The 16,305-nt window shown below is 40.9% G+C and overlaps 1 protein-coding gene across 11 annotated transcripts in view; it reads right to left on the bottom strand.

Moving 5' to 3' along the window:
* Positions 1-16,305, bottom strand: part of LOC139447935 (serine/threonine-protein kinase mig-15-like) — a 189,135-nt gene that overhangs the window by 119,693 nt on the left and 53,137 nt on the right. For 9 of the 11 annotated variants that reach the window (XM_071229424.1, XM_071229423.1, XM_071229430.1 and 6 more), the window contains 11 exons: positions 15,402-15,474; positions 14,547-14,604; positions 12,665-12,719; positions 12,097-12,178; positions 10,390-10,559; positions 9,126-9,207; positions 8,244-8,527; positions 6,834-6,943; positions 5,539-5,550; positions 3,224-3,387; positions 1,546-1,578 (listed from right to left, as the gene is read on the bottom strand). In XM_071229424.1, coding sequence (XP_071085525.1) covers positions 1,546-1,578; positions 3,224-3,387; positions 5,539-5,550; positions 6,834-6,943; positions 8,244-8,527; positions 9,126-9,207; positions 10,390-10,559; positions 12,097-12,178; positions 12,665-12,719; positions 14,547-14,604; positions 15,402-15,474 — 1,123 coding nt within the window. The remainder of the gene's footprint in view (positions 1-1,545; positions 1,579-3,223; positions 3,388-5,538; positions 5,551-6,833; positions 6,944-8,243; positions 8,528-9,125; positions 9,208-10,389; positions 10,560-12,096; positions 12,179-12,664; positions 12,720-14,546; positions 14,605-15,401; positions 15,475-16,305) is intronic. The other 2 variants (XM_071229429.1, XM_071229426.1) reach the window with 2 other exon arrangements.

The raw sequence follows: 16,305 nt of genomic DNA, 5'->3' as shown, positions 1-16,305 counted from the left end.
TATATACATGAAGTATATTATTGTCACTCTAAAGTAAAGTACACTCTTCCATAAATAGTGTTTTGCACATCAATCCAACATTATAACATAAAGGCTAATCCAGTTACATTCTGGGGGAAATATATGTTCACACTATGTTGCATCATGGCAAATAACAATGAACCATATATCCAGGATTGTAATTTGAACATGGGTATATTAAAGCAACAAGCACCTTGTACAGCCTCCCAATAACACTTTGTCCTCCATATGGCATATATCATTTATACACCAGCACAAAAGCTGAAGCATAGTGGGTAATAATGAAAAAATGTTATCACCAATATTCTATCATAACAAGCAACTATTACATCTAGGCCAGAACAGGAGAACCTTCAGATGGCCGGTTGCACTATAATAACAATACTAGCCCAGAGTTGTCTCAGATGGCGAGCATCTATCCATCTCCATCCATGATCACTGATGATGCACCTTAGGCCAAGTCATGGCAAGAATGGTTTATTGAGTACCGGTTATGCTTCTGATGCCTACTGTCACAGAATGAGAAACAATTATGAAATGCTACAAGATACATAAGACTTCTTTCATTAGTGTTTCAGCAACTTCACAGCATGTCAACAGGATGCAAGGGTCAAGATCCAAGGGAAGCTGTCTTTGACACTTACCTCCTTGGTAAAACCTATGGGCACAGGCATAATGGCTAAATGCTTACAAGCCAAGCATTGGATATATCTGGGATCTGAACTTGCAGTCAGAATATATTGGTAACTTAGGGACACAACTCGGCACCTCGAGTCACGCATAAACCTCGAGGCTGCCCATGCCCCCAGGAAAGCAGGGAACAGTCAGAGACTGGCAGCTAAGGGACACAACTCTGTACAGCAAGTTGTGATGACACCCATGCACTAAGAGTTGTGTTTAACACTGATTTGAGCAGCATTTCAGTCGTGTCAAGGTGTGACGCATTGATGTGTGATAAGTGAGTGAGTGAGTATGGTTTTACGCCGCTTTTAGCAATATTCCAGCAATATCAAGGCGGGAGACACCAGAAATGGGCTTCACACATTGTACCCATGTCGGGAATCAAACCCAGGGCTTCGGCATGACGAGCTAACGCTTTAACCACAAGACTACCCAACCACCCCGCCTGAAGTGATGCAGGTCTTAGACATTTACCACATTGTTGCTGACAAACCTAGAAACATGATCCAGGCAAATCTGGCCTTCAAACCCATTATCATAGGTTTTTAGAGAGACTGAATATTCAACAGTGCACAGCACATTATGATGTGTTACACCAGTACCCAGTAAACCCTTGGGAGCACAGCAAAGGGAGAGATGTGTATTTAGTTAAATCTATTTCTAAAACGCTACAAAGAACAAAATATACCATACAAACACAGCATACAAAAACAAAGTAAAACATGTCGGTCATGCCCATGCTAGAGACGGGTGAAACTGAAACAGGGTGGTCTATATGATACAAGCCGTGCCGAAGGAGGATTGAGGTGGCACGTCTAGTTCTCTCTGTCCTATCATACTTACACCGAGTAGCTGCTGACTAGACTTGAATGCATTCTGTTTAAATCATAAAATCACTTTCAGTGTTCGACCACCCAGGTAGCTAACTCAATGTCAGATCATGTTGTCCATGCATAATGCATGCTTAGCAAATTGAAACTGAAGCTGCTTCAGGAACCAACTCTGTGCTGACAAGCCCATGGAAAGCATGTACATAGTGGTCATGTCATGGTAGAGTCATTTCGTTTGAACAAGATAATGATTTGCAAACTGTTTCAACATTGTGATGATTTTTTAACCAGATGATTAAGTCACAGAGCTCCAGATGAGCTGCGTATCTGCGTAAAATATGCATCAGAAATGCAGAAAAACGCAGTGAAATATAATTCAAGCGTATCAAATACGCAATGAACATTACAGATACGCTACAAAAATAAAACTTGTGAGTATCATCAAAATATTGTGAAGTAACCCTGCGTATTCGATTAACAAATCAAACTTATTTTTAAATTATATACGGACATTCCGTCAACCTTGCCAAACTCCAGGATGGCAGTTACATCATGATCATTTGCCATCACACTTTCTTGTGGAAGTATCGTGGTACTTTTGAGTCCTATAAAGCTCTCAAACCCAGAGAAATTTGAATACCCAGATAGAATTACTAATACCCAATGATTTTAAAATGCATGGGTAAAATACCCACAACACCAAAGCTTATCTGGAGCTCAGAGGAACATCTTATTTTTAAAGAACATATCATTAAGGTTTCATCATCTTTCATTACAAATTGAAGGTGCTATGCCAGCAGTGCACTGAGTCCTGAAGCAAAGGTTCCATGAGGCATTTAACATGATAACAAAGAGAGAGAGGGACAGAGCATACAGCCCTGTCATATACATACTGCCTCCAGATATGCAGGCTGCTAAAGGAGTCAAAGGCTATGTTCCTTAAACACTGACAACTTGGTATCACGAAAAGGCATCAATACATGAAATGGAATTAAACATTATCATCCTTGAAAGTGGATTGCTGATATGGGACATAAAACATTGTATCTTCAGAACTCACTGTTTGGAGTTTAAAATGATAAATAATCCCCTTGCTTTATTAATCATGCTTTGGTGTAAATTCTACCAATTTTCCATGAGCATTCAGAAATTTCAACACTACATATGAACAAGTATTATGTACAAACCCCACAAACTCATCTAAATTTAATGTTGATTTTTCTCTACTAATCTTCTTTAAACTGCCACTGTACCAAACATGTAAAATCCATCATTCCCTGTTTCTGACCATCTGACAAAACTAGCTTGAATTGTTTGACTCTGATTGGGGTGAGTGAGTGAGTTGGGTTTAACACCGCTTTTAACAGTATTCCAGTTATATCACGGCGTGGCAGCTTAATGTGGGAGGAAAACCCAAAGTGATGCAGGTCTCGGACGTTTACCACTTCGGTGAAACCCATGAGCACGGGTATGGTGCTGACAAACCTAGAAACATAATCGGGGCGAACCGGTGGGCGAACCCACAATCATAGGTTTCTGGCGTGCCCAAGGGACGCAACTCTTCACAGCGAATCGCGGCGCCTTAGACGACTGGACCACCCGTGCCCCCAACTCTGTATGGACACAGTACACAAAGCTGTGGACACAAATTCACCATGTTCACAGTCAGGCATTAATACGACACAACTTACAGAGGTCTGGCAGGTTCTGAAGCAGGCAAGGTGCCATCACGATTGATGTCGTCATCTTCATCATCCTCGTCCTCATCACTGGCATCATCCTCAACGATGACAGTTCGGGCCTGACGTTCCTCAGCACCCATTTTACTGAGATGTGCAGCCAGTCTCTCCAGGTCCTGAAACACACATGACGATGTGAAATGCCTAAAATCATCCAAAACATCGCAAATAAAGCTAGTGAATGCTACCAAACAACTCAGCTTCATGTATTTCTTCAGGTTTCTCAATTATTCCCTATTCACACATTAAAAACTTCACCAAAACACTGGCAAGACTTCTGAATGTCTGAAATAATCACCTTGGACGACAGAATAAAGATATAGCCCTGAAGAGTGCAGTTAATAAAAATCAAACTTTCATTACAAAAATATATTGCTCCACTTAGATTCCTGTTTTATATAATGGCTTCCCAAATGCTGAGCACAAAGACAAATATTGAAAGTGTTTAGTTGTCAAAAGAAAGTGGACCCTTTGAATAACAATGGGCGTGCATGACAATGTTGATCAGGACATCTTCATCTACCTGTTACAGTGTAGACATAGAGTTAATAGCTCAAGCATCAAGAAATAGTTCCAGCAACTGTGCCTGCCTACAAAGTGGTTCTACCCATAGAGTATAGCCATGTGCAGTGATATGATTTCCATCCACACTTACTGTGTTTAACCCTAACAACCACACTCACTGACAGCTTGCAAAAATACAAGGGACACGTTTATTCAACTGAACTGGCAAAGTAATACAGAATGAATATAAAGAACAATGCTTTAATAAGAAAGAAGAGATGACTTTAAATACTGCACAAATGGAAGGACACTTATACGTCATTCAGAAAAGTACAGAGCTTAAAATAATTACTTTGGTATTTAAATACAGTGTTTCACTGATGCAGGCAGCGCTTGAATATCTCTTCACTTAGTTTGTTTATTGGTTTGTTTGTTTGTTTGTTTGTTTAAGGCTGCACTCAGCAATATTCCAGCTATATGACAGCGGTCTGTAAAAAAATCGAGTCTGGACCGGGCAAACCAGTGATTGACATCATGAGCATCGATCCACGCTATTGGGATATGACGACATGAATCAACCAAGTCAGCGAGCCTGACCACCCGATCCCATTAGTTGCCTCTTACGACAAGCATAGTCGCCTTTTACGGCAAGCATGGGTTGCTGGAGACCTATGCTACCGCGGACCTTCACGGGTAATCTTCACTTAGTTAAATGCATCAACATCAAACCAATTATCTACTTGGAACATGAATGAGTAGTACACAAATCCAGTCAATGAGCACTGAGGGTGTTACATTCATCAAGATGAATATTACGGTAGCCATCCAGTCTCCACATAATATAGAGATCTGTGTATATGGACCAACATTCAATGGGGCATTTGTAGTTAAATAGGATCAAATAACATTAGAAAGCAGAAAGAAAATTTTCTCACATAAAGATAAATTACTCAATTGTAACGACACAAAACAATCAGAATTCATTTTTGATCAAGTTGCAGATGAAAATCATTTACTTCATTGTGGGTAAAGCATAATTTCTTAGGCCCCATTGTAACTTTGTGCATTGCATGATGTGAGACGTTTAAGACTCCAGAATGAACAAGACAGAATAGAAGGCTGGAGGGCAGAAGAAAAGGACACTAAATCTGCAAAAGAATTTCATGAAACACAGAAGTAATTCCCTCACAGTTGTGCAGCAGAGATTATGTGCAACAAAAAACACTGATGTGAAACTCTGCACTTGACAAGCTCCAATGTTGATCAGGTTAAGCTCTGAAGACATGGTGATGTAGGCTCTGATGAATACACATATATCATTAGCAAAAAGCTCGACTACCTAATGGCTAACTGAGCACTATCTTAATTGGCAAGGGAGATAACTCCCAACTAAGGCAAAAGCAGTTAACCCTTCAACCAGCTCAACGTCCTCGCATGCTTTAATATGCTGATGTTATTTAGCTCAAGTCATCTGTTACACCAGATAGCATGCATTAAATGTGACAAGTGATACAAAAGTGAATAGTCTGTTTATCTGAACACTTTATGCCGCATATTCCACATGGCCTGATAATCTTATCTTTTTTTTCACTTATGCCATTTTTTATGTTAGATATTTCAAATGTTTTTCATAGTTAGTATCTGTGAAAACAATGCAATCTCACTCAACACTATCCCTTTATCAGTTTGAAAATATGAATTGTCTAGCAGTCTAAGGGTTAACGTGTTGCTACGGCGACTGCAAAAAATATAGCTGTTCTCACCTCTTGGTCATTCTGTGGTAACAAACAAGCAGTGACAGCTCTACATATCTACCTCATTGAAACATAGTGGCATATATCTATAGCCATAATGCATTGGTCAGTGTTCTATATACACAAGGCAATACACAGCTATATACACTATGCCGTCTTCAGCATCTTCAGACACCCACTTTTATTATACAGACATGCAATGACAATATCATCCACTTCATCAATAGCGTCATATCTTAGTATGTGAAGTATAGTTCAGCCATAGTGTACGGTCATACATACTGCAACCTTTTCAGCCATTCAATGAATTAACAGCCTTATAAAGAGATCAAGCTGGAGAAAAACAAATTGTATACATGAATCCAATCATGCTCATGCTGTTCCCACAGTGATGAGAAGATACACAAATGAAACAAGTCCTACATCTATACACTCTCATACACATGTAAGTCTTAGACGTAAATCATCTTTGTGGTTGGTTGGTTGGTTTGTTTGTTTAACGCCGCACTCAGCAATATTCCAGCTATATGACGGCGGTCTGTAAATAATCGAGTCTGGACCAGACAATCCGGTGATTAATATCATGAGCATCGATCCACGCAATGGCGATCGATGACATGCATCAACCAAGTCAGCGAGCCTGACTACCCGATCCCGTTAGTCGCCTTTTACGACAAGCATAGTCACCTTTTATGGCAAGCATGGGTTGCTGAAGACCTATTCTACCCCGGAATCTTCACAGGTCAAATCATCTTTGTGGAATGAGCCTAAGACCACCACGTGGCATAAATATTCTATTCTTTCTTAATCTGTGTGAACCATGGTTAAGAGTGATAAAAACATTAAGAGTCGACATTAAAAAAGCCCCCATTTTTATAACATCATTGTATTTGGCTTAATACCTCACTTAACAATCTGGACCACACAATCTAGTGATTGACATCCCTAGCATCGATCCATGCAATTGGGATAGATGACATGGAATCAACCAAGTCACCAAACCTGACAACCCATTCCATTTAATCCCCTCTTACGACAAACATGGGTTGTTGGGGACCTATTCTAAACCAGAATCCTCACAGGAATGTAGGCTTCAACTACAGTAAGTTCATCAAACATCTATCACATACACAGACAAATCACAACCTAGTATCATGCTGCAGCTATCATACAAAAGATTTCAAACAAAAGGTACCCCAAATGAAACATTAATTTAATTTCTCAATACTTAATATAGAAATGTGAATTATTATTTTGATTTCCGGCTGTCCATTCCGAATCAGTCTACTTCTATTCTTTGTTACCTCTGGTTTATTGACAGGTCCACCAAACATGCCGGAGGGACGGCTGATAGGATGGTCCAGTTGCATAGCTTGCCCAGCGCTGGAGCTTGGATTCTTAGGGTCTGGCATAACTGGAAGACAATGACAACCAATGAATTCAAGTAAGTCATGAGTTTAAAATGAGGTGAGGTGAGGTGAAATGGGGTTTAACGTCGCGTCCAAGATTATTGCACTTATATACAGACGTGGCTGCTTGTACTAGACCGGACTGATGCCGATATATAGTAAGAGCACACTGAGATACCATGCCGCAGTTTAACATGAATACCCCCACTCAGACACAGTATACTGACTCCGAGCCGACCAGTCCTTGTTTTAGCCCTTTAATGCCGAGCGCCAGACAGGGTAACAATAAGTACCATCTTTTAACGTCTTTAGGTATGACACGGCCATGGATCGAACTCCGGACCTTCCGCTCTCCGGGCGGACGCTCTACCACTAGACCACGGAGGCGGTCGAGTTTAAAATGAACAGGTCTGTTTCACAAATACCACAAATTGTGAAAACAATCAATTGGTTTGAGAAGCTGTGGGCATGTGGAGAGCAAGCTGATGTTTTAGTGATATCACTGTGTGTGTGTGTGCTAGGCCTATGATGAAAGCCTGCCTTGATGCAGTTCTCGGACATTTACTGCTGTGGTAAAACCCTCACGCGGTGGTATGTGCTGTGTGTCAGTAGAGACTGTTGTACCTTTGTTATGTGGCAGTAGACTATTCTAACTTTGTTTGTAGTGACGGTCGGTCAGTGGGAGCAAACGACTGAAACGTTCGTAAAATATAAAGTGATGTAGGGAGTGAGTGAATATTGCTTAACGCCGTAAGTGATGTAGTAGCTCTATTGTAACGGGAAGTGAGTAAAAGTTACTTCCCTTGGTTCTTGACAAACACAAGACCATTTGATCATTTAAGAAGTTCCGTGATCGTTCTAGAAAGCTGGCAGTACCTATGTAAGAGCCACACAAGGTCCTTCAAACCCTTTTAATGACCTGAAATGTGTCCTATCTACTTGCCAACAGATTGGTTACTTTCTGAAAAAATTGAATTCCTGCCCATCTTCTGCTGCTGCCACTCATTTTACCCACTTTAATGCCTATAAGACAGCGGTCTGTAAATAATCGAAGCTAGACCAGACAATCCGGTGATTAATAACATGAGCATCAATCCATGCAATTGGGTTCAATGACATGCATCAACCAAGTCAGCGAGCCTGATCACCCCATCCCGTTAGTCGCCTTTTACGACAAGCATAGTCACCTTTTACGGCAAGCATGAGTTGCTGAAGACCTATTCTACCCCGTAATCTTCACGGGTCAAATCATATTGGAATCATGTTTGAATATCTTAAACATTTGCTGCTGTTGGTGGTACAAACCGATTGGCCTGGACTGGAAAGGGAACTGTTTCGGTGGTTCATGTCCGCCGTGGGGCTGTGAGGGTGGGATGTACTGACTAGATGGAACACGCTGTCCGTGGCCAGAGTGTGGACGCTGTCCATGCTGGCTGCGGCGGTCATGTTGACGCTGCTGCTGCTGTTGCTGCTGTTGGTGGTGGTGGGCATGGGCATGGCGTGACTGCTGATTGCCCCGAGCCTCCCTCTCTTGGATCTGCTGGAAGTTACGTTTTAGGGTGGACTCGCCCGGGATTTGGAGGATTGAGCTGAAACACAAAGTTTAGATGCAACAGTATTCTGTCATCCGGACCCTGAAACAAATATATCCAATACAGCCCATGCAAGTCTATACTGTTTGGCAAGTCTAGATTACATGCAGTATATGAAAATGAAGATAGTCTCTGGGCTCCTTTTTATTATATTTTATAACTATAATTTAACAACTGTTTTCGTCTGTAAACTATGTTCATTTCAGAGACTAGATGTTAGTCTACATTGAGTGAGTGAGTATGGTTTTAAGTCACTTTTAGCAATATTCCAGCAATATCACACCAGAAATGGGCTTCACACATTGTACCCATGTCAGGATTCAAACTCGAGTCTTCGGCGTGACCACTGAACGCTTTAACCACTAGGCTACCTGAGCGCCCCTGTTCTAGATGTTAGTGTAATGCTTTAACATGCTGAAGTATTTGCATACCAAACAGATTCATGGGCAAAAGTCAGACATCTCTAAAACAAATGGCATTTGTTTCCTTTCATCACTGACTGATAAGGGGAAATAACTCTGTCAGCCTTCAGTGCCATGATCTCAAGACCACATCGCTCCGTGTATTGCTGAAGATTTCTGGGTGCACCACCTACCTTGGCTCTCCAGGCATCGTGTTGTCCTCGTCTTCATCATTGTCACTACCTTCATACTCATACTCTGTGTCGTGGTCATCACCTGAACCAGGAAACAGCACATTTAAAACACATCACACACTGTGACACGTCACCCTAAACAGATCGCTAACACATTTCATCTAAATAATATGCATACACATTATCTGAAACACATCGCATAATGTCATCTGAAACATATCTTACACACATTATCTGAAACACTTCGCATACATGTCATCTGAAACATATCGCACACACATTATCTGAAACACATCGCATACTTGTCATCTGAAACATATCGCACACACATTATCTGAAACACATCGCATGTCATCTGAAACATATCGCACACACATTATCTGAAACACATCGCATACTTGTCATCTGAAACATATCGCACACACATTATCTGAAACCATCGCATAATGTCATCTTAAACATATCTTACACACGTTATTTGAGGCACATCGCATAATGTCATCTTAAACATATCTTACACACGCTATCTGAAGCACATCGCATACATGTCATCTGAAACATATCTTACACACATTATCTGAAGCACATCGCATACATGTCATCTGAAATATATCCCACACACGTTATCTGAAACCATCGTATAATGTCATCTGAAACATATCACACACACGTTATCTGAAGCATGTCGCATTCATGTCATCTAAAACTCATCACACACAACATCTGAAACAAAGTTATTACAATTCAACTGTCTGGAGTTTAGATAATTTTACAAAACCTATCACTGACGAAAAGTTCATAAAAGAATGTGCTGGACTGGTAACATGTAAAGAAGATATTTATTCTTCAAAACAAAATCACGGATTTTGAGGTACTGGGTTTTAAACAGTTGATGCAGGAAGGTGCATCATTGTTTTGTAGTGTGCTCATCAATCCATAACTTGGTTTTATTTTATTACTGAGTCAAAGCCAGAGAACCAACACTGTTGAACCAATCCATTTTCTTGTCCTCAGCCATTTAAATGATCACAAGCCATGTCCACTAGCACAAATCACACTTAGTGAGTGAGTGAGTGAGTGAGTTTTACGCCGCTTTTAGCAATATTCCAGTAATATCCAACGGGTGACACCAGAAACAGGCTTGACACATTGTACCCATGTCGGGAATCGAACCCGGGTCTTCGGCGTGACAAGCGAACGCTTTAACCACTGGGCTACCCGACCGCCCCCCAATCACACTTAACCTCCTACCCAGCTTACTCACCCTTCTTGTTCTTTTTATGCCTGTCTATGTGATCTTTGAGCTGTATGCGGACCTGCCTCTCCGTCGGCTGATCACGGATGAACGGATGCTTCAAAAGCTGTTCCGTGTTAGGTCGCTGGGTGTAGTCCTTGATCAAGCACGATTCTACAAAGTTGTGGAATTTGCTGGACCTAAGAAATATAAAACAAACAGATTCAGTTACACAATCTGGAAAGACTGTCAATTAAGAGTCTCTGTCAAGGCAATCTAAAGGTTCCCCCATCAAAACCATGCAAACATGAAAATATTACCATTCTATAACTCCAAGTCTTACTTGTTAACGTATACACATCTACTTCACACTCAAATTTACATACAGTATAATGGCGCCTGCTACCTGTTCAATTTGTTATAGAATCAGGCATATCGACTCCGCAGACATTCTATGGAAGGGATATAATTCTATGATTATTAACTATACACTACTCAAAAGAAGGTAAAGAGTAGTATATATATATATATATATATATATATATATATATATATATATATATATATATATATATATATCTATATATCTATATATCTATATATCTATCTCATAATATTTTCATTCTTCAACATCTTACAAATATTTCAACATGCTTTTTTTTTCAAACTATGGAGATATTTTGCATATTTAATATCTATTGCAAACTGTGGACAGATTTATGTTCAAGTACTTTACTTGAGATGGGGACTGTGAGAAAAATGTCAATTTCAAGGACATTTACTAGCCAGTATGTAACCTGACCACTTGTCATTTGAGTAATGTCAACAAGCATACCATGAGCTACAGGGAACAGGTGTCAAACACAAACAAGAGCTGATATTGAACGCATATATTAAATCAATAAGTAGGAAATGTTTACAATTTTTTAAATCCTTGTCATAATTCAAAATTTATTTTACAAAATTAAATATTTATAACAAATAAGGAAATCATCCAGTGCTTTCCTCCAGTTACGACTGAAACTGTCATGTTTCATAGGAAGCAAGCAATGAATAACTGCAAAATTACTGATGAGGACATCAAGGATCAGCTGGAATCATAGGCTGCGAAAAATTCTGATTTTTTTCAATATTTATCCAGTTTTTAAAAACATGGAGATTATTGTGCTGTGGATGGGGCACACATCTATTAAAAGGCCGGACGCTTATGACATGTCATATCTTAGGTCAAAAGGTCTTGCTTTCCCCAGTACCCTACCACAATACAAACCCATCTCCCTCAATGTGTGAGCACCCACAAATATTCAAGCAATATGCGGGGCAGTAGGGTAGCCTAGTGGTTAAAGTGTTCGCTCGTCACACCAAAGACCCGGGTTCGATTCCTGACATGGGTACAATGTGTGAAGCCCATTTCTGGTGTCCCCTGCCGTGATATTGCTGGAATGTTGCTAAAAGCGGCGTAAAACCGTACTCAACTCACTCACTCAAGCAAGCAAGATGATGGTTGCCTGTAACCAATCAAGTTAGAACCAGCCAATGATTGATATTATAAAACAGGATTCATGCCATTGTGGTACATTGACACGCCATCAACCATATCACCGAGCCTGACCACTTGATCCATTAAGTTGCCTCTTACAACAGCATTAAGCAATGGGCTGATGGGGTCCCTACTAGCGTATCCCTATATGAAATACCATATTGGTATAGAAACTGATGAACATAATGATTTCTCACCATTTTGTAGGGTTTTTGAGCCTAGGCGGTAGATTTCTGGGTATAAGAAACAGAGCTCTCATAGGATGCATATCACAGAGTGCTGGAAACAAAAAAGAATTTTAGCGCATTTAGTAAACTATCCAACAACAAAAAACACAAGTAAACAGATCAATGACTTCATTCATATTGCAGCTTATGTTCCTCACGAATATTTAGTAAAATGAAATACAAAAACATTTTTATTTTATAAAATGATGGTAGGTAGAAAGGCATACACTTAAAACTATCTGACATTTCAACCATGGTTGGTTGGTTTGTTGTTTAACGCCGCACTGAGCAATATTCCAGCTATATGACGGCGGTCTGTAAATAATCGAGTCTGGACCAGGCAATCCAGTGATTAATATTATAAGCATCGATCCACGCAATTGGGATCGTGGACATGGATCAACCAAGTCAGCGAGCCTGACCACCCAATCCCTTTAGTCGCCTTTTACGATAAGCATAGTCGCCTTTTACGGCAAGCAAAGTCGCCTTTTACGGCAAGCATAAGTTCAGCATGAGTACATCCATGCATCATACTTACGTGGCTTTCCTTCAGCCATTTCTATTGCTGTGATGCCTAAAGACCACAAATCACTCTGGAATAAAATGTTACCATATGTTCAGTGAGCAAATAGTACAAAAGAAAGAGGGAGATCAAATATTTCTTTCACATTGTCAAAACTAGTTTGGTCATATCCTGCATCATGTGGAATCTACACATGTGACCATGCCTCCATGGCAACAGGGACAACGACAACCTAATGCAGCAAAGCCATAACAAAACTGCAGCGATAGAAACTAACAGTGAGTAAGTGAGTGAGTATGGTTTAACGCCGCTTTTAGCAATATTCCAGCAATATCACGGCCGGGACAAAAGAAATGGGCTTCACACATTGTACCCATGTCGGGAATCGAACCCTGTGATGGTCAAAGAACAGACGGCACTGGGGGATTCTGGGTTAGAATAGGTTCCCAGCAACCTGTGACAGTCAAAGAACAGACGGCACTGGGGGATTCTGGGTTAGAATAGGTTCCAAGCAACCTGTGATGGTCGAAGAACAGAAGGCACTGGGGGATTCTGGGTTAGAATAGGTTCCCAGCAACCTGTGACAGTCAAAGAACAGACGGCACTGGGGGATTCTGGGTTAGAATAGGTTCCAAGCAACCTGTGATGGTCGAAGAACAGAAGGCACTGGGGGATTCTGGGTTAGAATAGGTTCCCAGCAACCTGTGACAGCCAAAGAACAGACGGCACTGGGGGATTCTGGGTTAGAATAGGTTCCCAGCAACCTGTGACAGTCAAAGAACAGACGGCACTGGGGGATTCTGGGTTAGAATAGGTTCCAAGCAACCTGTGATGGTCGAAGAACAGAAGGCGCTGGGGGATTCTGGGTTAGAATAGGTTCCAAGCAACCTGTGATGGTCGAAGAACAGAAGGCACTGGGGGATTCTGGGTTAGAATAGGTTCCCAGCAATCTGTTACAGCCAAAGAACAGACGGCACTGGATGATTCTGGGTTAGAATAGGTTCCCAGTAACCTGTGACTGTCAAAGAACAGACAGCACTGGGGGATTCTGGGTTAGAATAGGTTCCCAGCAATCTGTGACAGTCAAAGAACAGACGGCACAGGGGGATTCTGGGTTAGAATAGGTTCCCAGTAACCTGTGACTGTCAAAGAACAGACGGCACAGGGGGATTCTGGGTTAGAATAGGTTCCCAGTAACCTGTGACTGTCAAAGAACAGACGGCACAGGGGGATTCTGGGTTAGAATAGGTTCCCAGCAATCTGTTACAGTCAAAGAACAGACGGCACAGGGGGATTCTGGGTTAGAATAGGTTCCCAGCAATCTGTGACAGTCAAAGAACAGACGGCACAGGGGGATTCTGGGTTAGAATAGGTTCCCAGCAATCTGTTACAGTCAAAGAACAGACGGCACTGGGGGATTCTGGGTTAGAATAGGTTCCCAGTAACCTGTGACTGTCAAAGAACAGACAGCACTGGGGGATTCTGGGTTAGAATAGGTTCCCAGCAATCTGTGACAGTCAAAGAACAGACGGCACAGGGGGATTCTGGGTTAGAATAGGTTCCCAGCAATCTGTTACAGCCAAAGAACAGACGGCACAGGGGGATTCTGGGTTAGAATAGGTTCCCAGCAATCTGTTACAGTCAAAGAACAGACGGCACTGGGGGATTCTGGGTTAGAATAGGTTCCCAGCAATCTGTTACAGTCAAAGAACAGACGGCACTGGGGGATTCTGGGTTAGAATAGGTTCCCAGCAATCTGTTACAGTCAAAGAACAGACGGCACAGGGGGATTCTGGGTTAGAATAGGTTCCCATAGGTTCTCTGATAGAAAGTTCATAATCATCAGTGACTAGTACCAGTGTTACACTGTTTCCAACATGCACATATATATACATACCCTATTATCATAGGTAGCATCTGGGTTTTCATCACAAGCTATAACTTCTGGCGCCATCCTGAAACACACAGTACAAATCATCAGTCCATGAATGACTTTATTGAAGACCCTAAAATGTCATTCTAAAGTGATTGAATCTGAGCATAATTATTGCTTAAAGCAATTCGAATATAACATTGAACAGGTTATCTTTACTGTTCAAAGAGGGATATGATTGGAACCCTATTCTGCGCCAGGAAAAGTGTTCTGTCAGAGCCTAGTGCAAAAACTGTAACTCGAAGCGCTTACAACTTGGAAAAATTATCAGGTGTCCTTGTAAAAAGTTTTAATTATTTGCCTGTAAGCATTAGTTTTATATTGATAATATCCTGTCACAAACTGAAATGTATCACTTTTCAAGTGGGAACACATTCCTATAAGCAGTTACTAATTGTGTTAGGAACTTATGTTATGTTTATTTTATTCACATGCTGTGTTGATGTACTGAACACTTTGGAAACTCATATTCATCTTTTACTTGAAATCAGACAAGATGTGTTTATTGGATCAAGTCCATCTCCTAACACATCGAATGGGATTCAAACCTGTACAATCACATTGCTGTGTTTGATTTAAAATACCCAGAACAACTTAATTTGATTTTTGTGACTATTTCGCTAAATATTACAAAAAATTGCGTATGTGTTTTTTGAGAGTGTTTCTATATACATTCCTAAATGACAGAACACATCCATAATTTGAGCTAAATAGCACAAAAGCAAAAGTGTAAAAACATGCAAGTACAGAAATACATGAGAGAGACACAGAAAGTTCATCCATGTGTAGATGTAGGATGCTTGTGGACCTTCGACTCACCAGTAAGGAGTTCCTATGAATGTGTTTCTCCTCCCTATAGTCTTGTCTAGCTGAGCACTAACACCAAAGTCAACTGGAAATGATACAACAAATGAGTGAGTGAGTGAGTTTTATTTTACACCGGTTTTAGCAATATTCCAGCAATATCACGGCGGGGGACACCAGAAATGGGCTTCACACATTGTACCCATGTAGAGAATCGAACCCGGGTCTTTGGCGTGACGAGCGAACGCTTTAACCACTAGGCTACCCAACCACCCCTACAACAAATGAAAGTACAACAACAACATAACATCTGTCAATAGTTAGTGAGTATGGTTTTCCGCCGCTTATAGCAATATTCCAGCAATATCACGGCTGGGGATACCAGAAATGGGCTTCACACATTGTACCCATGTCGGGAATCGAACCCGGGTCTTAAAGCGAACGCTTTAACCACAAGGATACTCAACCGCCCCCACATCTGTAAATAACATTAGGTATGCAAGTGGCTGGAACTAACTAGTGCAGCAATTTGATTTTGATTTTGGATGACAAACAGAATCTCTATTGGAGTTTTATCAACCCTTGTTGATTTATTTCAAATTAAGAGACGCTCAGGTGATATTTTCTATGCGTCCCGTCGTTCCCTTAGATTCCTTCCACAGATGGTTAACAAAACTAACTGTGCAGTCCAAACTGAACAACTTCCCTTGCGCTTTTGCATCAAGTATTGCCCTTTTGCATCAAGTATTGCCCTTTTGCATCAAGTATTGCCCTTTTGCATCAACTATTGAGCTTTTGCATCAACTATTGAGCTTTTGCATCAACTATTGAGCTTTTGCATCAACTAGTGCTCTTTTGCATCAAATATTGCGTTTTCGCATCAAATATTGCGCTTTCGCATCAACTATTGCATCAACTA

This window comes from Haliotis cracherodii, unplaced genomic scaffold, assembly GCF_022045235.1.
Source record: "Haliotis cracherodii isolate W230 unplaced genomic scaffold, xgHalCrac1.p SCAF_7, whole genome shotgun sequence".
Taxonomy (NCBI): Eukaryota; Metazoa; Mollusca; class Gastropoda; order Lepetellida; family Haliotidae; genus Haliotis; species Haliotis cracherodii.
The sequence above is the reverse complement of the archived record's forward strand: the minus strand, read 5'-3'. Positions and strand labels throughout refer to the sequence as shown.